The sequence below is a fragment of the Lytechinus variegatus genome, chromosome 17 (genome assembly GCF_018143015.1).
Source record: "Lytechinus variegatus isolate NC3 chromosome 17, Lvar_3.0, whole genome shotgun sequence".
NCBI classification, from domain to species: Eukaryota; Metazoa; Echinodermata; class Echinoidea; order Temnopleuroida; family Toxopneustidae; genus Lytechinus; species Lytechinus variegatus.
Window position 1 is genome coordinate 23,214,152 of NC_054756.1, and position 21,976 is coordinate 23,236,127.

A 21,976-nucleotide genomic window follows, 5' to 3' on the forward strand; every position below is an offset into this window, starting at 1 on the left:
GCCCGGGGTCTGATTCCTCAAACTACTCTCGTGTGTGTGTGTGTCTGTCTGTGTATTTTGGTGTAATGCATGTGTCATCGGGCTACCAGTGACAGGACACTGGTCATAGATTTGACCTACATCTTAGAAATGAATTAATGAGAGTCCATTTGCATCTTTTCCTGTTTCCTGTCATACCGATATCATTGAGGTGGATCACAACGATAAATTGCCAGATACAGGGGAAGAATGTTTTCCATGATGCGTTTTCAGACCGACTCGAAAACCAAGAATACCAGGTCATCTCTGATCGGGAAATTTACCCTGAAATACTTCATGATAACACAAGTAATGATAATAATAGGCATTCATATTGCGCCATCTGTCTAGAAGTATTCTATTCCGAGGCGCACAAGAAAAAGACAGAATGAGAGAGTTTGGATGAGTGTCAAAGTGCTAATTATTAATACTGATAAAAAAGACTCTCGTTTAGCTTTGAAAGTATCAAGTGATGATATAATTGTTGAATTCAATGGCAAATCATTCCAAAGAGAAGGTGCTGCGGCATAGCAAGCTCGGTCACCATAGGAAACGTACATGTTTGGGAGTCTTAGAAAATACCATGTATTTTTTCCAGTGTTAAAAGCAAGATGCTTTTAATATCCCTGAAATAAAATACTTACTTTATGTAGATAGACATATTTATAAAAATTTAGATTACTATCGCAGGGTGATCGTGCAGTGTGAAAGAAGATTAGGAGAACTTTCACATCACAGCAAGTGTATATGCTGCCGTTGGGCACTGTGAATCACAGGCCTCGTTTGCTATTGATACCATACTGCACATGCTTTTAACTTTGGGCACCTACCCGTAAAAGTGTATGTTTCAGGGGTGAACTTTCCCTGAGCCCCAGTGCAACAATTTTCTTTGCCCTGGTACCCCCACAGACCAGGCTTGGTAACTCTGTATGATCTTCAACACTAGTCCTGTTCTTCTCCTCTGTCTTCTCTGACCTGGACCCCTGTTACATCTGAAAGTTTCCTACCCGAGACCCGACCGAGTCCACTTGCAACCTTGACTGGATTATTGGTGGATTAGCCTCGCGAACGGACCGAGTCCGAAATGTGGTCTGTTTACATCACAGTGTTCATTTCCTCCCCTATCGCCCTATCTGTACTGTTTCGAGCGGCATCCGATTGCTGACACCTTTAAAAGGCGCTCTCGATCTAGGCTCCGAATAATTCGCGCGCGCTAATTAAAGTTACCGAGATTCTGAAAGAATGCTGATGATCCCAGCAGTCGTTGAATATATGATCGACTTGAAAAGGATACGTTTAAAGATAAATTCCAGTATTGGTAACGATCTCAAAATGACTTTTTCAGAATCTTATATAATGACCACCCAAGTGTCTGTTTGTATGAATAAAAAATATGTGCCAAAGGATTTTGGAAGAAATTGTGTAATTGCTGAGAAATAAGCAAAATAAGAGCGGATTCGGTCACTTCCGTCGGTCTTTATTCCAGCAATAATAATACACTGTCCCACGTGTGCCTTTCTGTGTTGGTTATCTTCAGTGTAAACATTTTCAGCGTAGATTTCAAGATTTCACAAAGTTCAGTTTATGTAACTGTACCAGATCTAGATCCTCGATGATATTCTGACAATTAAGCCGTGTTTACAGACTTTCTCATGAAATCAGTGTTTACTGCAACTACTGGCATTTCTCTTTAAAATGCTTCGTTTCACTCAAATCAAAGACTTTATCAATCACAATTCACATGCCGCAAAAAAATTCAAAGAACGACGGGGCTGGGAGGGGATAGCGCGCGCTATGACGTAATTTGACAGCTGGCGAACGGACCGAGATAGGTTCGAAAGCTTGTGTGTGTTTACATCTACAAATCGGTGGACCGGGGCCGGCCCAATACCTACCCGAGACTACCTCTGGATGTGGTCTCGGGTAGGTCGCTCCGAGGTAGGTTTGGGATGTTTACATCTGATTTCTTTCCGACCCGAGGTAGGCCCCGGGCCGGCCCGAGGTAGGGAATCTCTCAGATGTAACAGGGGTCTTAGCCGTTGATCCTACATATACCCCATCCTCAATGGACTGGAATCCAGGAGCTCTAATCATTTCACCTGGATCACCCAAATAGAATTGGGTTGGGGAGGGGGGCCTTTCTCCCCTCCCACACATCTCTCTTCCCTCACACCAATTACTCTACTACCATTCTCTACTGTTGATCTAATTTGCCCCACCCTTCTCGCTCGGATTCCACTAGACCAGTCGGATGTTTCATAAAGCTGTTACGAGCGACTTCAAGAACGACTGGTGATCCATTCTTACGCGCTAAAATAATCACCAACATAATAATGGTGAACATCATTTACCACAAGAAAGGATCACCAGTCGTTCTTAAGTTGCACTTACCTTACGATCAACTTTATGAAATGGGCCCTGGTTCTATCATTTCACCCGAATGGCTTGACCAGACCAGTGTCATAATGTGTTCTCTACCTCCAAAGTGGTCTTATATCCCTTCCCCAAAATGCTCTACCATTGGTCCCCCCCCCCTTTGACCTGGATTCTGCAAGACCAGCTCTATCGTTTCACCTGTATTGCTCGACCGGATCAGGATAAATGTGTTCTCTACCTCGAACTTGGCCGTGCTCTTCTCCCATCTCCCCATCAATGCTCTATGATTGGCCCTTACCCCACCCCACTGGCCTGACAAGACCAGCTCTAATCATATCACCTGGGTCACCCAAACAGATCAGGATTTAATGTGGTGTCTGCCTCCAAAATGGGGTTATCCCACCCCTTTTCGCTCTCCCATCTCCCCCAACAATGCACTACAATTGGTCCTTACCCCTCCCCCCCCCCCCTCTCACAGACCTGGGTTCCACAAGACCAGCTCTAATTATTTCACCTGGATCACTCAACCAGATATAAAGGATAAATGTGTTTTCTACAGTGGTCTTATTCTCTACCTCGAAATTGGTCCTTCCCTTCTCCCATCCCCCAACAATGCTCTACGATTGGCCCTTACCCCACCCCACTGGCCTGGATTCCACAAGACCAGCTCTAATCATTTCACCTGTATTGCTCGACCAGACCAGGGTCATGATGTGTTCTCGACCTGGTCTCATTAATTCACATTATGGGAGTGCAAGATAACTCAGATGTTATTACGTTGCTGTTGCTGGGATGGCCATGGCTATGCATAGGAAAGGCTGTCACTGGTATTACATGGAGCGCTGCTTCACATCCAACAATGAACCTTACACCAAGGAGAACTATGCCATGGATTAGAATTATTTGGAATAATATTCACCTAAGGATAAATATGGATATTGATTGACTGTCATCCGGAGATGTACCTTCCATCCATTTGGTAATATTGTTATTTTTATTTTGTGGTATAGGCCTATAAATTAGTAAGCAGCTCATTGTTTCCATGGTAAACGTTTTCTATAGGGACATTGGATGCATATTATCGTCCCAACTTACACAAATTTTGAACCTAGGTTAGTCCCCTCCCCACTCTTCCAACAACAGTTTTATTGAGGCATACAGTGTGGGCGAACGTTCTTTTGATAATCCAATTCAAGAAAAATGTTTTGGCCTTAAAGGGGAATCCAGCCCTTTGAAGGGTTGAGTAATAAAACAGAAAGTATGTCATCAAACTTGCCTTTTTTAGGGGGGGGGCATTTTTGATGTTGTTTTTATTTGTTTGGGGGGTTTTAGGTTTGTAGAAAGAAGAGTTGAGTAATACAACAGAAACTGTGTCGTCAAACTTGCCTTTTTATGGGGCTGGAGGTTTTTGTTTTTATTTTTGTTTGTCTGTTTTTATATTTGTTTTTTTTTTTTAGTTTAGCTCTGTTGTCTTCTCCCCCTGAAAATATGGATTTCAACGATACCTCAGTGTTCAATGAATTTTAAAAGATGGTGCATCCTAATTATCCAGATCATAGGATGATTGCTCCAGTTCTGTATTTCGGGCTCCCTCGCTATTTTAATGTATTTTTCTAGAGCATAATTGAGGGCTGAGCATAGTTTGTGAGTCATGTGATGGAACGGTGTGTCAAAGCGCATTCCCTTTTACATGAATGATGAGGGTTTTGCAGTGATTAGGCAATGTGACTACTAGACGATTGGTTTATAAATCAGTGTGCTTCATTTCAGCATCTGCGATATATGGTATACATATAATTCCTTCACTCTCTCGATCTCTCTCGACCTCTCACCTCCTCTCTACCTTTTCACTTCTCTTCTCCCCTCCCCTCTCTTTTCATCTGAATTTGAATATTTCCCTTCCCATTCCCCATCCCCCTCCATGCCTCATCCCCTCCTCCCCTACCTCCTCCTCCCCCCCCCCCCCCCCCCCTCCTCCCTTTTTCATACAATACAAAGATAGTTCTTGATTCCCTAAAAGCTTTGTCAGAGCCTTGCCAGATGTATCAACAAGTAATATGTGCAAATGGATTCCAAGTATTGTGTTTTTGCCAGGTAAAAGGAATACCTTGTCCCTGTTCCCATATGCATTAATATCCATGGATCAAAATTGGCCTATTTGTTGACATTCACTTAAAAATCAATATGATATACAAACAATTGTTTTACAACTTTCTTTTCACTGTAAAATTCCAAAGGATCTCTATTTGGGTACCAACTTTAGTAGTGAATCCCTCTTCATAAAATTGTGGTTCAAGTTAGCTATAAAAGTTTCAAAGAATACCATCCAATATGATGATGATGATGATGATAATAATGACGATGATGATAATGATGATAATGATAATAATGATAATAATAATAATGATAATAATAATAATACAGTGGCTTCTTGTATAGTGTTCAAGTCTTCCTTTGAGTGCTTGGGGCGCTTCAAGAAAGTAAATAAATGTATTCACACATGGAGTAAATATATATATATATATTGATAGAAAAAGTGGCTTAAATACACACTATATGTGGGGGTGTGAAAGGGAAAGGGTACAAGGCTAGATCATTTAAGGGCAAGTATTTCGATTAGGAGAGAAGACCTCATCCTAGGTCACATTCACTTACTTCCAATTATAGATAGGACATTGATAGGGGAGATAAGTGAAAGAATTTCAAGATAAGATCTCTGCACACATGCTCTCTATCGGAACACCCAGCTCACAGACTAAGACCTTCATCGGTCTGTTTTTGAGATTTTGGTATTTATTAGGGGATTTGAGGACATGCCATTTACTCTACATCTTCTACCAAATGATATACAATTGTACAGATATATGAAGATTAAAAGTAAAACAACACCTTTGTAATGTTAACTAACTACATATCGTAAATCCTTTAAAATACTGCATCACGTACATGTGCACCAATGGCCTGAGACAGATTTTTTTCTGTTTTACCATGGGGGTATATTTTAAAATAATTTCAGAAGTGAGGGAGCAAAGCGACAGATCATTTGGTGACAGTAAATCATTCTTTAAAGTGAAATTGAAATATAATGTCCATATTTTGGGTTAAAATTTCAGGGGGAAAAATGTAAGTTTTCAAAATGTGTGGAGGGACAACAGCCCCCTCCCTTCCTTCTACATCCAGCCATGCATGCACCCAAGCAACAGGTATAGAGAATGCCCTTTCCACACCTGTTTTGGACTGCAGCGGGTTCACATCTAACATAGATTGTTTATGACTGCAATTTGACTTTGGTATGAAAGTCTAATGCTGTCACTTCTCTGTCATGCATTACGGCTGTTGGCCCCATTCAGACATCATGAGAACTTTGTATAGCCAGAATGCCTGATAGGCTTTTATACATTCTCCCAGGACCCTGTTACATGAAACTTAGTTATTGATCAACAGTCTGAATTATACAATTGATTGCATCATTGAATATTGTGTATGAGCAGTTGCAAAAATCAATTGCATGGTCAATCATTAAATTTTATGTTACAGACAGAGGTTTGTCAAATTCACAGATAACGATATTAGTATTACCCGGTATTTCATAATGTGAACTCCCTTGAAGATGATTATATTTTATTATATTTTTTATGATTGTGGACGTCAAAAATTTCCAATGACCCCCCCCCAAAAAAAAAAAAAAAACATCTGCAATGATAATTTTTTTTGCAGTGTAAACAGTTCTTGAAGATGATGTTTTTGTATTTGATATGATTGAAAGGTATAGAATTCATCATATACCAAGGACAATAGCAAACTACAATTATCTACAATGATTATTATTTTTGTAGTGTGAAGAGTTCTTGAAAATGATTATATGATTTAAGTTTATAGATGTGGCATGCTGTAAGGACAAAAAACAAGCAAAACACTAATAATAATTTTCCTAGTGTGAACTGTCCTTAGAGATGATGTTGTTGTATTTGTCATCTTGGTGTAATGATGCTGTATAGCTCAGAATGATGATGATGATTCACAGCAGCTGGAAAAGAACACATCTCAGATTCATTAGCCTCCTCTCCATGCACTCAAAATAATGAGGAACACTCATACCCTTTTCATAAACCTATCCTCCAATTAGCCGCCTAAGAGTAATGCGGATAATTCAATAAAAATTGCATTCACAAACTCCGAAAATAAGCCGCATATTTTTATGAGCGCTCGTCCTGAAAAAGGCGGATAATTGTCATGACAACTGGACACGCCCCCTCCGATGCGGTTGCGTTGGAAAAGGGTGACCTTGTGACCGCACCATGGCAATTATCCGCATTATTTGGAAATGCGTTCATAAACTCAAAATCTTGTCCCGATGCTGCTATTACGCGGATAATAGCAGCATCAAAATAATGCGGATTACTCTTGTCCTCCAATTTTACGACCAAATTATGCTGCTATTAGCCGCATAATTGGGTTTATGAAAGGGGTATCAGATATTCCACTTTTTTTTTCAATTTAATTCATTTAATTTTCAGATAATAAACACACAAAGATATTCATACATAATTTCCAAAGCACAATAAACGTCATAATAGATACTTCAGTAACAACTTTAGAAGTAATATACTAAAGTGATTGATGAATATAAAATAAGTCATAGTTTCAAGACACATTTTGATATGATTGAATAATTGAAAGTTACGTGTCGTAATTAACGCATGAAAAAAAAATGAGGGAGGAATATTAAAAAGCATAGCTTATTTTGGTAAGCCCCTCTGCAACTAAATCATTATTTTAACCATGGGTCATTAAAAGTAAGGTAAGGTATTAGGATCAAATATAACAAACACATATACAGGTTATCCCCAGAAGAAAATAAGGAACACTACAAACATTGATTAAAGTGATTGGTTAACATTGGTTTGACTTTTAAAAAAATCTTAGCTAGAAGGTCACACTTGTCACCTGTGTCTGTGATATGTTACAAAAATGAAGCCCAGAAAAAATTGCGTTCGAAAATAATTATTTAGTGCTTTAAAAATTGAAATATAAAGTGACCGGAAACACCATCTTAATTTCATCCCATACACTTATGTGTAGTATTTAGGCGTCTATAAGACACCTATTTACAAAATCGGGGTTTGCCTTGTAGTTTTAGCTTTTCATTCTCAATAATGGTTGTTTTCAGGGTTTATTAGTTCTGATACATGCACTTGTACACATGTTTCATCTTGGTTTGAGAATTTTTTAAATCGGCTACTCACAAAGTTAAAGTGTCCCATGTCCCAATACCTTTAATATATTATGTGTTTTAATTCAATCTGCATTGAAAGGAAGTCCACCAAGCAAAAACAAAAAATATATGTATATTTTTCATTTTCAGGGGGTTATTTTTCACATCCTACTGCCTATAGGAAAAGTTTAAACATGGCAATGAATTTGGATTATCGGGGGCTCTTTTTTATTACATACAGGGCTGTTTTGAAAATTTCGAGCGTGAAATTGCCTGGTGCCCCATGTACCCTGATGGTCGCCCCCAAAAAAAAATTGATTCGATTATCAAAATCAAACAAGAATAATGAGAAAGTTTTATCCAATTTGGATTGAAATGAAGAACATGGAAAATGATGTGACTTATGTCAACACCACAATTAAATTATTGTGACGTCACAAGTTTGTACGCTTTGATATTATCTTCCCCCAAGTTGGATCATGTTCAAATGTAGTACATGATAGCGCACATCATTAGCAGAAGGGATGGGATATGTCTCAATGTTCGCTATTATGAAAAATGTCAACATTACTACATCACAAAAATTTTTTAGTCATGATTGATGTTGTCACGTTTATACATTGAAATTTTTTGTTATTCAAATAAAATGAGGATTGTTGTTTAATGAAAACATCAAAAATGTTTGCATCATGTATACATGTATCTTTTATAGTCTATAGATTTCTTTTCATCATATTTCCTATTCTACCACCATTGGTGCAGCTATTGAGTTTAAAATATGTGCTTCATCTTGGAGATGAGACTAGCATACCCTATTGCTCTGACCATGTACATGTACAACGTATATATGTACATGTAATGTACCTGTGCTGTTGTGTCCATCTCCATAACATGCAGCATCACTGCCTCATCATGCCAGAGATTCTCCACTGTACACAAAGACATGTATTAAACAGTAACAAGATATTTTAATTTTACATTACTTTCTCTTATAGCCATCAATCATTTCATCCATCTAAATTGGTCCCATCTATTCATTTTCCCCCTCAATTTTATGTGTCATTAGATATCAGCACCACTACGTAAATTGACCATTTGTAGCTCCTGTTCTTTCTCAGGTGATTGAAGATTTTCATCTGTGCCCCCCCCCCCCCCATCACCCACTTCCCCTACCCCATCCGTATTTCAAAAAACTCATTTTATGCAGTATGTACATGTACCATATTCTGTGTCATTCCAATAGAATACCCTCGGCCTCATCCCCTCCCCCTTTCCCTTCCTTCCCTCTCCTCCCCTTCCCCTCCACTTCCCTTCCCCTTGCCTCCCTTCCCAAATCCCCACCCTTCCTCTTCTTTCCCCCTTCCCTCCCCCTCTCCCTCCCATTCCCTCTCCTTCCCGTCCCTCCCTTCCCCTCCCCTCACCTCCTCCCTCTTCTTTACCCTCCCCTCTCCTTCCCCTCCCCTTCTCCTTCCCCTCCACTTCTCCTTCCCTCTCCTCTCCTTATCCCTCCCTCCTTTCCCTTCCCTCCTTTCCCCTCTCCTTCCCTTCCCCCTCCTTCCCCTTCCCGCTCCTTCCCCTCTTCTTCCCTCACTTCTCTTCCCTCCCCTCCCTTCTCCCCTCCCTTCTCCCCTTCCCTCTCCTTCCCCTTCCCTCTCCTTCCCCTTCCCTCTCCTTCCCCTCCCCTTCTTCTTCCCTCTCTCCTTTTCCCTCCCTTCCCCTCCCTCCTTTCCCCCTCCCTCTCCTTCCCCTTCCTTCCCCTCCCTTCTTTCCCCTCCCCTCTCCTTCCCCTTCCCGCTCCTTCCCCTCTCCTTCCCTCACTTCTCTCCCCTCCCTTCTCCCCTACCCTCCCCTCCTTTCCCATCCCTCTCTCATTCCACTTCTATCTCCTTCCCCTTCCCCTTCCCTTTCCCCTCCCCTTTGCATCCCCTTCCCCTCCACTTCCCTTCCCCTTCTCTCTATCCTATCCCATCTCGTTCCTTTCCTCCCCCGTTCCCTTTCTCCCCCACCCTTCCCTTCCCCTACCATTCCCTTTCCTTTTCCATTCCGTTCCCCCTTCACAACTTATTCCCTCATCTCATAGTGATCCCATCACTTGTTTTCTTCTTTTTCTTTTCAACATTACAACTCCACGTATCATTCTATATCATCCAATCTTAATCCTCTCATCTTTAAAATCGAAGGCCATTCCTCGTCTTGCCCTCCAAAATTCTCGCCCAGGTTCAAGGATCGGTCGAGATGCCTACTGGAGGTGTAATAAATGACTCTTCACTCAAAAAATTTGCAATGCTCCATTGAACATCTGCTGGCAAGTTGCATCGGATGACATTGAACGTAGTAACTATACCTCCATGGACATGTAGCCAGTTTGGTGGTGGTGCTATGGTGATGGGGGGGGGGGGTAGAGGTGGTGTTCACACTGCAGCTATTTTGTATATTGATGCTGTTTCATATTCAGTTTTTATAATTGGATAGGCAACTCAACGATGCATTTACCCCCATCTCTCCCCCCCCCCCCCCCCATTCAGACTTGGACTATTCCATGCTTACAGTAATGACCGAGGCAATGTATTATAGTGATGCATGTATTGCAGGCCTACATACATGTACGTATGTATGTGCAAGGATATGACAGACCTTTATTGTTACGTGAATACTGAAACTTGATCATAGTTTGCCCTGAAACTTTGATAATAAATTCATCTTCTCTGAGAATTCAATGAATATGCAGGAAGTCCCTGTCAACAGAACTTATTTAATATGAAAATGATCGCCCTTGCCCTTCTTTGAAGTTTTTATTCATACACTAAACCCATGGGTTAACCTGGTTTTGTTAAGTATCATTTATGCCCGATAGCCTCCTTGTGAAAAAGCTGGATGAGAACAATGGTCAAAGCTCTTGTGTTAAAGATATGGGAATATAAACAGCGTATAGGAATAGAATTGATATGTACTTTTGTGTATTCATGAATTGACTTTGAAGTGGCCCGAGGTCAAAGCATCATGTGAATAAGGAATGAATGAAGGAATGGATGCCTTTTTATGGAACCTGATCCCACTCCATGTTTAGGAGGTAATCTGGAGTAAGCACATAGCCAACTATATGTGTGTCAGAATCAGATATTTGTGCATTTTATTTGGACTCTTGGAGATTCACACTTCATTAATTTTGTTGTCAATAAATAACAAGGATATATATTTTAAAGAGGACCTCTTGGTTTGTGTGTCATCAAAGGTATGGATTCTTCGTGTCAGGAATAAGATATTTTTTTTTTTTTATATGTTTTAAAAGTAAATCCCGCCGATCAACAAGTATGCAGTTGTGTATGAAAATTTCACTTTATTGTTGAGATATTTACAGATTTTGAACATTTTAGTTTATTGCAGAAAGTTTGAATTAGCAGCACATAAGGTCATTTTAAATATAAATTTTTGTTGAATTTGTATTCACAATGTAGGTTAAAAGTTTTGGGACCAAAGAAACGGTCTCTTTTTTTTGGGGGGGGGGCTCTGCCCTTAAACATCTTGATCCCCCGCTATGACTCTTCAAAACAGTGGACTCATGAATAAAAAAGTGTACTTAAACATGGCAACAGGCATCAATTTGGCGCACTGTGACAAAAGGGCGCATCAGCATTGGACATTTTTTTAACTTCCAGGTTAATAATTTTTACAGAAAATCTGCAAAACCGTGGGTTCAACCTATGGTTTTAAAAACTGCTTTTGTGAATTTCGGCCAATTAGGACTAGTTTTGTCTTGTTTACACTGCATAGGAAGCACATACCTGGTCGCACAAATTCTTGCTAATGAGAATGGGCTCAGCTGTATACATCATGAGCCATATCATGATCATGTTCACGTAATGCATGAATGTGTCTCACTTGCCAATACCATCTAGACACATTGACAAAGCAATAATCCACCGGAGATTAATAGATTAAGGATCTTAATCTTGGCCAACAGGTGAATGTGGTTTAACCTGTTAGTAGATGCATGCACATGAGGTGTGTAGGCAAGAGGCATTAGTTCTCTCTTCTCACATGCCAAGAATTGACCATTATCTGTTATTTGTTTTTGCTTGTTTTTTGTGAGTGATTTGTTGTTTGTTGTCGTTTTGTTTTGATTTTTTGGGGGGGGGGGTTCTCAGGCAACTTTTTGTTACTTTATTATATTCAGTACATTTATGCATTTCATTTTGATTGCATACTCCGGGGGGGGGGGGGGGGGGGTGTTTGTGATGATTTTGCCTTGCTGTTTGTTTATTTGTCAGTACTTACAACACATCTACGGTGTGGAGGTATTTCATAACAACACAAATTTTAAAATAAATTGACACACTTCTTTATATTTTTAGCACTTTTGATATGTGCCAGGGAAAATAACAGCTACCAGCAGTGAGAAACCTGTGTAAATGCAACTAAAAAATATCAAAATGCAAGTCCTGATTGCATGGTTTTTAGAGTTTCGTATCACTGCAACTACAGTTTCCCCTTTAGTTACATGTAGGCTGATTATGAACCCTATGGTGTATAGATGTTTACCCTGTCTGTAGCCTTGAATTGGACATTGAATTCAACCAACAACAGAATTATCAGACTATTAAAAAGCACCTTCAACAATGAAATAACCATTCTGCAATACTATTGTGTGTTTTTTTCCATGAAGTATAAGCCATGGTCCTCTGGTCTTTTGATTAATCAGTTAGATATATATTAGAGCCCATAACCAGTGTGTATAGAAATACATGTGGTTTAATACAGTTCAGTAATTTCATTTGAACAGTCGACACTTGATTTCTTTGAAGTCCAACAGGACCATGACTAGTTCAATATATTGTGAATTGTATTTATTTTATCATCATTGATTGCATGGGGTCTCTTTAGGTGGTTTCAAACCGCCTCGATCATAAGAATCCCCGTTAAATTACGAGAACTTTTTTTAGGCTAAAAAATACCCATTAATTATTCCTGCATTCACACCGCCCCGAAACACCCTTCGGGGTAAGTTCCTGAAGTTACAAGCATGCGCAGTATGGTCTTATAAGCAGGCAAGGTGCGAGATTCAAAATCACTAGCCCAGCAGCCACCCATTGCGCCCGCGCACAACTAAAATGTACATGCTGGGCTAAAAGTTCCCGTAAATTGCTTTCACATTGCCAAAATACCTGCGACCTTGGAAAAATCCCCGCGAAAGTTCTCGTAATTTTGACAAGTACCTACAATTTTGTGGGTATTTTCTTTCGAGGAGAATACACATAATTTGCTTTCACATTGCCAAATTACCTGGTATTTTCTGATCGGGGAAAACCAATCAGAAAATACTTGGAACTAACAAACTTTTAGGCGGTTGTTGAATGTTGGATAGTTTGCCAGTTTAATGAAGAATTAGCCAGCATGAAATAAGACTGGCATTTGAGTCATTTTGGAGCAAGAAAGAATTTTACTGCATTGATGGTCAAGGGAAATTTATACAAGATCTTATACCAGAGTTGCTAATTTTCCGGATTTTTCCGGAATTCCGGATTTTTTCCTTTGCTGAAAAATATTCCGGAAAAAAAAATCGATTGTCAAAGTGAAATCCGTAAAAATTTCCCCTCCAAATCTTGTCACGGAGTTTGCGCAGACGGAAAATTATTAGCGTTGTGCGCAGCATGAAGTTTAGCTGGTACTGTACTTGCACGGTACGCGCGAGCAATACATTGTAGCAGTTGCAAACGCCGCCCTATACCCTGCAGGGATACGGGTGTCAGCGCTATCCCAGTCGGGCGATCGCCCGGTAGAACCGCTCGAAGCACGGCCCGGTGTGGCTGCAATTGCCTGCTGCTGCGTGAGTGATTGGTTGTCTGCCGCGGGATTTCAGCTGAAAACCTATTTGCTACCATGAAATATGTGTTCTCTGGTGCGTATTCATCAATTCATATGTGTGAACTATCCATCATTTTGATAGAAATTGTGATTTATGGATTTTCAATAGTATAGGATTGTCTTGTTGATGAGTACAGTGAGTGAAAAAGGGCACCCCAGCTGCTACACACACCCGTCCTGAGTCGCACCCATTGGCCGCAGCATATTAACCCGCAGCAGGTTAACCCGTACCGTAATGAGTACGGGTTACATGATTTTTTTTTTGAGCACCTTTCTTGCCTATGATATGAAGTTTATCATGTCATTAATTATTTGTTATGTATTACTGTAGATTAATGATTTCAGCCCTAAAGAATAAGAAAACGTTTCAGCTTCAGGGGGCTTCGCCCTTGACCCCGCCAGGGGCCCTTGGCGGGCCCCTGGACCCCCGGCCTGGGTTTTCAGGATTTTTTTGAGCTATCAGTTAGCATCTCTGTTATACAAAAAGGCAATTTAGCTGGCATAGGGGGTTGAATTGATACGCAAACAAGTAATATACTCATAATTATCTTTGATGATATTGGTAAGAAACAATTTTAGTTATGCGTGTACATTGATTACCGGTAATATGAATATTCTTAACCATTACTCTTTTGTTCCATGTGAGGAAGAACCATTTTTTCCTGTCAAATATAGAGGGAGCCCTAGTCTTTCCAATGAAGAATTGCAGGCAATGTGATTGTTGCCCTTCACAATATGAAATTCAGAGGTTTTCCAGCTAAAGATGTCATGAACAATTGTTGTTTATTTGAAATTTATATCTGTGTTGATAGCCAAAAACTTCTAAATTGTCCAGAATTTATGATTTTGAAAACATCAAAGTAAAACTTTAAAAAAAAAATTAATATCCATGACACTGAATACAAAGTGCTTCAGAAAATATTCAAATCAGTACAGTGTTTATTCCTTCTGATTTTGAAATGATATGCAGCTAAATAAATTGATGATTGATGGTGATGATGATGATGATGGTAATGATGAGAAAGAGGATGAGGAACGTGGTGGTAAGGATGATGATGATGTTGATGGTGATGATGATGATGGTAATGATGAGAAAGAGGATGAGGATCGTGGTGGTAAGGATGATGATGATGTTGATGGAGATGATGATGATGATGGTAATGATGAGAAAGAGGATGAGGATCGTGGTGGTAAGGATGATGGTGATGATGATGATGATGGTAATGATGAGAAAGAGGATCATGGTGGTAAGGATGATGATGTTGATGGAAATGATGATGATGACGACGACGATGAAGATGATGAAGATTATGATGATGATAATGAGTGATAATGATGATGATGATGATGATGATGATGGTAATGATGAGAAAGAGGATCATGGTGGTAAGGATGATGATGTTGATGGAAATGATGATGATGATGACGACGACGATGAAGATGATGATGATGGTGATGATGATGATGAGTGATGATGATGATGATGATGATGAGGGTAATGATGAGAGAGGATAAGGATCGTGGTGGTAAGGATGATAATGTTGATGGAAATGATGATGATGACGACGACGATGATGATGATGATTTTGATGGAGATGATGATGATGAATGATGATGATGCGATGATGATGATGATGATAATGGAGTTTATAGTGGGTTAACTGATGATCAGATAGAATGTTACAGATACATATTAAGACTATTAACACCTCATCATAATGTTTGTAGGATTAAAAGTTATAATAACGATGAGAAATTACATGACATGAGAAATAAACATGATATTCGCTGCAAGTCATTAGCCTGAGGAAATATTACTATTCAGTATGCACCCCCATTGATGCATGCATGAGGTAGTGGTACACAAAGCCTCAGTCTGAATGTTTCCATGAAACTTCTCCATTATATGCTAAAATCAGATACAAATTCTAAAACCATTGTTGATTAAAAAATATCAGAACTTGGAGTGAGATTGGGCAGTTTAACGAATCCCAATACCATTGTAAAAATTTCATACATTGACTAGTTTCATCTTTCCATTTAAAGTTGGAGAATTTTTTTTGATAGTTTTTGGAAGAATTAAACTGCAATCTTTCTCAGATGGTCCCAAAATGGTGTTTCCACAAACCTATTAAAATCATCTCTTAGTTTTGTAATATTGGATCTATTTACAAGAATACAAGGTTAATATGTTTTATTTGTGTTTACTATCTTGACAGTTTGTGATTTTATGATTTGTAATTTCATCTTTTTAATATGTAAGTGTAATTAAAGAAAGAAAACTCATATGTGCGCTTCAAGAGAATGCAGCCATTAACCTTTCAGCTAGTGCTGCAGTCAGGCGGCATGTTCGGGTTCAGTTCGGCAGGGTTCGGCAATTTTTTTCCGAACATTGGTTCGGTTCAGGGTTCGGCAATAAATGCCAAATTAAATTTCACATTTAAAAACTAAAGCTCGCCGACCCACAAACAGGTAATGATAACAATTGATAACAATTCAATCAAAGATGAGATGGGAGCTATCACAGTGGATTTAAAAAATATATTGAGTGGAATTCTCTTTGTGCACAATCACTGACCAATATATATTTTTTTTCATTTTATATTTAAATCTATGTAGTCATGGCATATATGCATTACATATTAACATATCTTTTTTTTTTACCGAACTACCGAACCAGGCCTTTGCGTTAGGTCCGGTTCGGAAGTGCCAAGTTCGGCGAACTTACGTTCAGTTCAGCGGTTCCGCTGACTTACGTTCGGTTCAGCGGTTCGGCTACAGCACTACTTTCAGCGGTCCCACTCTTAACTTTACTCAGTTTCATGTAACCTTTGTCAGCGCATGACACTGGCACTGGTCCGATGGTCCCAGACCAGTAAACATTGCTGTTGGGCCAGTAGTTTTTCAGAAATAGCCAGATTTGCTGGTCCAACATGACCAGTAAAAATATTTCTAACTGATACAAATGATACTATCTACTCTTTTGTAAATTAGAAAAATAGCTCTGGCATCTTCAAAATGGCTTTCCAAAATTGAGAAATGGCTCTCATGAATTCTGTTGTACGAGGGGGGGCAATAAAAGCAATTAAATTCAGCAAAATAGACTAGTCTCTTTTTATATTTTTCTTTATTTTGGGGGACCAGTAAATTTTCGGTTCGGACCAGTTAAAAATTGAAAAATTTGTTATCTACTGGTCAGACATGAACAGGTTGGACCAGTAGGAAAAAAATGGTTTGTGTGGAGCCCTGCCTTTGTCATGGATTTTCATTAGCTCTCAGCCAATCAGAGGTCAGTATTTGTAGGAGCTTAAAGCAAGAACCTGTGAAAGTCAATAACTAAATTGTTTTGTGAAATGCTCCCTGGGTTTCATGGGTTCTTGTCTGGACGCTCCTTCAGTTCATTTTAATGAAGCCTCCATTCGTATACAGGGTACATGTTGATATTTCAATAAGCTAATGATGTTCACTGAATTATTCATTTATGACATGTCTGGAATTGGCAAATACTGTATCTTCTGGCAAAAGTAATTTTATCACTTCTTTTTTCCCCTCTCCCCATCTCTATTTCTGCAGTACTGGGAGTGTTTGCAAGAAAAGTGATACAGCAGAGGACCCAGTTTGGACCATTTGTTGCCCCACGCGTGCCCTACAAGATTGAACCAGACCCGTTTAGATTACTCTATAAGGTAAAATCTTACACTTTTAATCATCTCAAATGAGTTAATTTGAGAGAGACAACAATCTGAAACACTGCAGATTTTTATTTAACGAGTTTGTTTCGAAAGAATTCTGACCGGCCAACCCAAAATCAACAATAAGTCGCCATGGAAGGTTCTCTCTCGAAAGCCAAAATAGTAAATTTGTATTCAAAAATAAAGATGTTAGCATTTTCTTATCTTGAAAAATAATTTGTCATTATGCTGTCATATTTTGAAGTTGAAGAATTAAGTAAGATAAGATAGGAGAGTTCTTTGAAATCATTTTTTCTGGACTTCTTTTGAAGTTTCACTGAGACTGTACAGTGTGCACATCTCATGCTTGAGTGAACCCAAAACTTCAAATCTTGTTTTCTCTTTTTTTCCACCTCAGAAAAATGTTGATTTGAATCAATAGAGAAAAATCAGACAAGCACAATGCTGAAAATTTCATCAAAATCGGATGTAAAATAAGAAAGTTATGACATTTCAAAGTTTCGCTTATTTTCAACAAAATAGTTATATGAACGAGCCAGTTACATCCAAATGAGAGAGTCGATGATGTCACTCACTCACTATTTCTTTTGTTTTTTATTGTTTGAATTATACAAAATTTCAATTTTTACGAATTTGACGATTAGGACCTCCTTGCCTGAAGCACAAAATATTAAAATAATGGAATTCCACGTGTTCAGGGAGGAATGAAATTTCATTTCACATGACAATGACGAGAAAATAAAAATATTTCATATAATAAAATACAAAAGAAATAGTGAGTGAGTGATGTCATCAACTCTCTGATTTGGATGTAACTGGCTCGTTCATATAACTATTTTGTTGAAAATAAGCGAAACTTTAAAATGCCATAACTTTCTTATTTTACATCCGATTTTTAATGAAATTTTCAGCATTGTGCTTGTCTGATTTTTCTCTTTTGATTCAAATCAACATTTTTGTGAGGTGGACTTGACCTTTAAACATTCAATCAAGTACTTGAGTGGGTTGCTGTTGATCAATTTTGACAAGTTATGTATCATTTAAGGATGTGATTTTTCAAGCTCAATAACAATCTCAACTTTCATATTTGGCGACTTATTGTTGGTTTGAGGTGGCAGGTCACAGTTAATGTTTTCCCTTCAGTCATTTTAGTGCAGATATATACAGTTTCTTACAGCAATTGTAGTCTTTTCACATACTGTATATCATTGCCCTTCGTAACATGAATGGGTTATGCAGAGCTGCCAAGTAGTACTGATTTTCCGTATTTAGTACTGAAAATAGAGAAGAATACTGATGGTTTCATGCAAAATACTGATTTCTAAAGTTTCAGTTTATGTGTTGTCCTATGGTATTCCTGTGAAAATACTATTTTGCTTACCAAAATACTGATTTTCAGCCTTGAAAATACTGAAATGTTCTTGTTCAGGTTGGCAGCTCTGGTTATGAACTTACTTCATATTTTACCTAATACAGCTGAGGGTTCAACCACAATCAGGTCTTTATCTTTAACCCAAACCATATTTGTGCACCACTCTGTGGCCGACTAAGCGTGTGTCACGGCAGCACGGCGACCCGTAGAAAAACATGAATGCTGCTCTCATGTTACACGTGTTGTAACCGAGCACCCGGCTTCCCCCCTGTGACCGTCCATGTCAGCTCTAATCCCGCGGAAGCCGTCAAAAACCACAATTGTCGCGAGCAGCGCACCCCGGGAGAGGGGTCATGGGAGATAATCGGCGGAGATAATCTGGGTGATCTCCCCTCTTAAAATGTTGTCATAATCCAAGGGAAAGTGTTGATGAAGTGTGATGGAACAGTGCAGGTACAGGGCTTATTGGGATTTAAAGGTGAAGGCCATATAGGTATTAATTTCACACGTACGATGGGGTGCTCGTCTGAGCGGCGGAGAAGAAAACTAGGTCCATGTGCACTCTCCGGCCCACCCCGGCGTGAGCGTTAATAGCCAAGCTCGTTAGGCGAGGGGGTCTGCCGAGAAACGTCATGTTCAAGGTCATTATGATCTATTTCCTACGGATTCTTGGATTTAAGAGTTCAAAGTGGGATCTGTGCTTTTTCAGTCTTGTTGCACTTTTCTCCACCCTTTAATCTCTGATTAGAAACTCTCAGCCATGTTCTTGTGATTCTTATTGCTTTCCATATCCTTTCCTTTCCACTTTTATTCTTATGCTGTGAGTAGCCTATCTACCTTTTCTGCCCATTAGTTTGTAAGTAAGTTTACTTACTAGTATTTGCTCAAATATTTACTTATTCATAAATTTGAAACGGTTTGAGATACCTTTTTGTTTTAATACAAAATGTACTCGTTTCTCGGTCATGTTTTATTGTTATTGATTGATTGTTCTTTGTTGATATGTTTTGAATGTCTCCCCCCCATCCATAAATATCTTAAATCATTGTTTTTGAGGGCTTGTACTGTGCATGTATATGAGGGTTTGGGGGAGGTGAATGGTTCTATTCACTATCAAAACACCTCTTAGACTACTTTTATAGGAGTATTTCATGTAATTCAAGTCATGAAATAAAGTGCAGGATTAAAAAAAAATGTTTCAATCAAGGCATGAATGTAAGTAAGTTGTCAACTAATGTAAAACTTCCATGAAATGGCAAATTTATTCCTTTAAAAGTTTTTTTTTTCCTTTTTTGTGTGACTAGGACTAAGTTGTGGTTTGTGGTTTCCTTGTGGCTTGCTTCATATCCTATCCTCAACCTATACCAAACCCTGTTCATATTAGGCTTTAGAGAAATGATCCGATCCGGACAAGTTTCATTTAGCCAGGGTAGGTTATTTGGGCTGTTGTGTGTCCGGGGAAGGAGGTGGAGGATTCCCCCCCCCCCCAAAGAAGTGTTCACATTTTGCGTTTACATACTTTTTGCCTTTATGGACCCTTGATCTGGCTGTTGTATATTATTAGAAATAAAAGCCATTTGTTCAATCTAACATTCTTCATATTCCAATATTTCTCAGTCATACCCCATTTAGTTCCAAGTGGGTTTAATCCAATCTTTTTATCCTATATGACCCCTGTACACATAATTTGCAAGATCTTTTTTCTGGGGCTGAGAGTCTATGCACTGCCGCACCAGCCAAATCTCGAGATTTTAGCCCAATCAACCCTCTTTGCGATTAATCTCAAGATTCAAGAAACCCCATCTCCTTCAGCGCAAGAAGAGCAATTCGTGCTCTAATGAGGCATCGTTGCATTATGGTCTGATGCCGTGAATCTTGAGTGCGTCTGCACCTGCGAATTGGCGGGATAATGTGGAAACAACGCTATTTTGCGAATAATCCTAGGTTGGCTTAGAAATGCAATTCGAGATTAACCCCACAAACTTTCGCAATGATTGCATCTCATGACAAATAATCTTGAGATAGTTTGCTGGATCAGAAATAGCGCGATTATTTGAAAACTCGGGCTCAGGCAGCTTTATTGGATGGGCTTGAAAATAAAAAAAAGCTTTTCTAAATAAAAAATTGTTTACACTGGCTGCCTTGTAGTATACTGTCTTGTGTTTGCATTTTGATTTGTTATTCTTGGTTTAGAAAACTGATGGTGTGCACCCAAAATTCCAAAACCCTAAACTCCAAATCCCATGGTTTTAAGCACTCGCAGACAGTTGTGAAATAATCACCAAACCAATCAGATTAATAATCTCTCTAATAAAATCACGAGAGAAAGGCTCTTGGCTGCAGCGATACCGTACTCTGAGCTTTCATAGTCATCAAGTGAGAATCGGTGACAGGTCGACAACAGAGCGCAGGAGACCTGCTGGTGACGCACCCCAATAAAAACATTACCCTTGCCTGCTATGAAATGAGTCATGTTGAATGTTAAAGGATTATGAATGTAGCTTTCTGGTATTTAATGTCGCGATTAGCATTTATATCAGAATGCTCTATACATGGAGAGAGAGCATTGTGAGCCTATGATTTTTTATTGAAATCTGAGTCAAGATTTCAGGTCGCAAGATCAAGGTCAAAGGTCATTCAGGGTGAATGAACTTTGACAATGTTGTAGCATCAACCTATTTCACCAAGGTCAAGATTTTGGATTTGCAAGAAAATCTTTAGAGTAGGTGGTTTCAGACCGCCTCGAAGTTCGCCAGTTCCAGGTATTCTCTGATCGGGAAATTTACCCGATAAGAAAATACCAGGTATTTTGGTAATGTGAAAGCAAACTACGCGTAATCTCCCGAAAGAAAATACCCGCTAAATAGTAGGTACTTGGCGAAATTACGAGAACTTTCGTGGGGATTTTTCCAAGGTCGCAGGTATTTTGGCGATGTGAAAGCAAATTACGGGAACTTTTATCCCAGCGTGTCGTTGGGCGCGGCGGCGTGGGTGGCTGCTGGGCAAGTGATTTTGAATCTCCGCCTTGCCTGCTTATCAGACCACACTGCGCATGCTCGTAACTTCGGGAACTTATCCCGAAGGATGTGTTTCGGGGCGGTGTGAATGCAGGAATAATTAACGGGTATTTTTTAGCCTTAAAAAGTTCTTGTAATTTAACGGGGATTCTTGTGATCGAGGCGGTTTGAAACCGCCTATAGTATTCAAGTCCCTAGTCTGAATCTTGCACAATGGTTATCAAGTATGGCAAACTAGACTGTAATATCAGGTCACAAGGGCAAGTTCAGAGGTCACTTGGGGGTCAATACAGTGGTATCAACTTTAAACAAAACTTAACCAAAGTTTAAGATGATTTTAAAATATAAAGTCTCTAATCTTTTAAACTTGATAAATTTTGTGGGTAATAATGATTGGTCAGAGGTCATTTCAGATCAATAATTT

At 39.2% G+C, this 21,976-nt stretch overlaps 1 protein-coding gene across 2 annotated transcripts in view; it reads left to right on the top strand.

The window, feature by feature from the left end:
• Positions 1-21,976, top strand: part of LOC121430831 (zinc finger protein PLAG1-like) — a 120,945-nt gene that overhangs the window by 52,314 nt on the left and 46,655 nt on the right. For both annotated transcript variants that reach the window (XM_041628248.1, XM_041628247.1), the window contains exon 5: positions 17,045-17,157. In XM_041628248.1, coding sequence (XP_041484182.1) covers positions 17,045-17,157 — 113 coding nt within the window. The remainder of the gene's footprint in view (positions 1-17,044; positions 17,158-21,976) is intronic.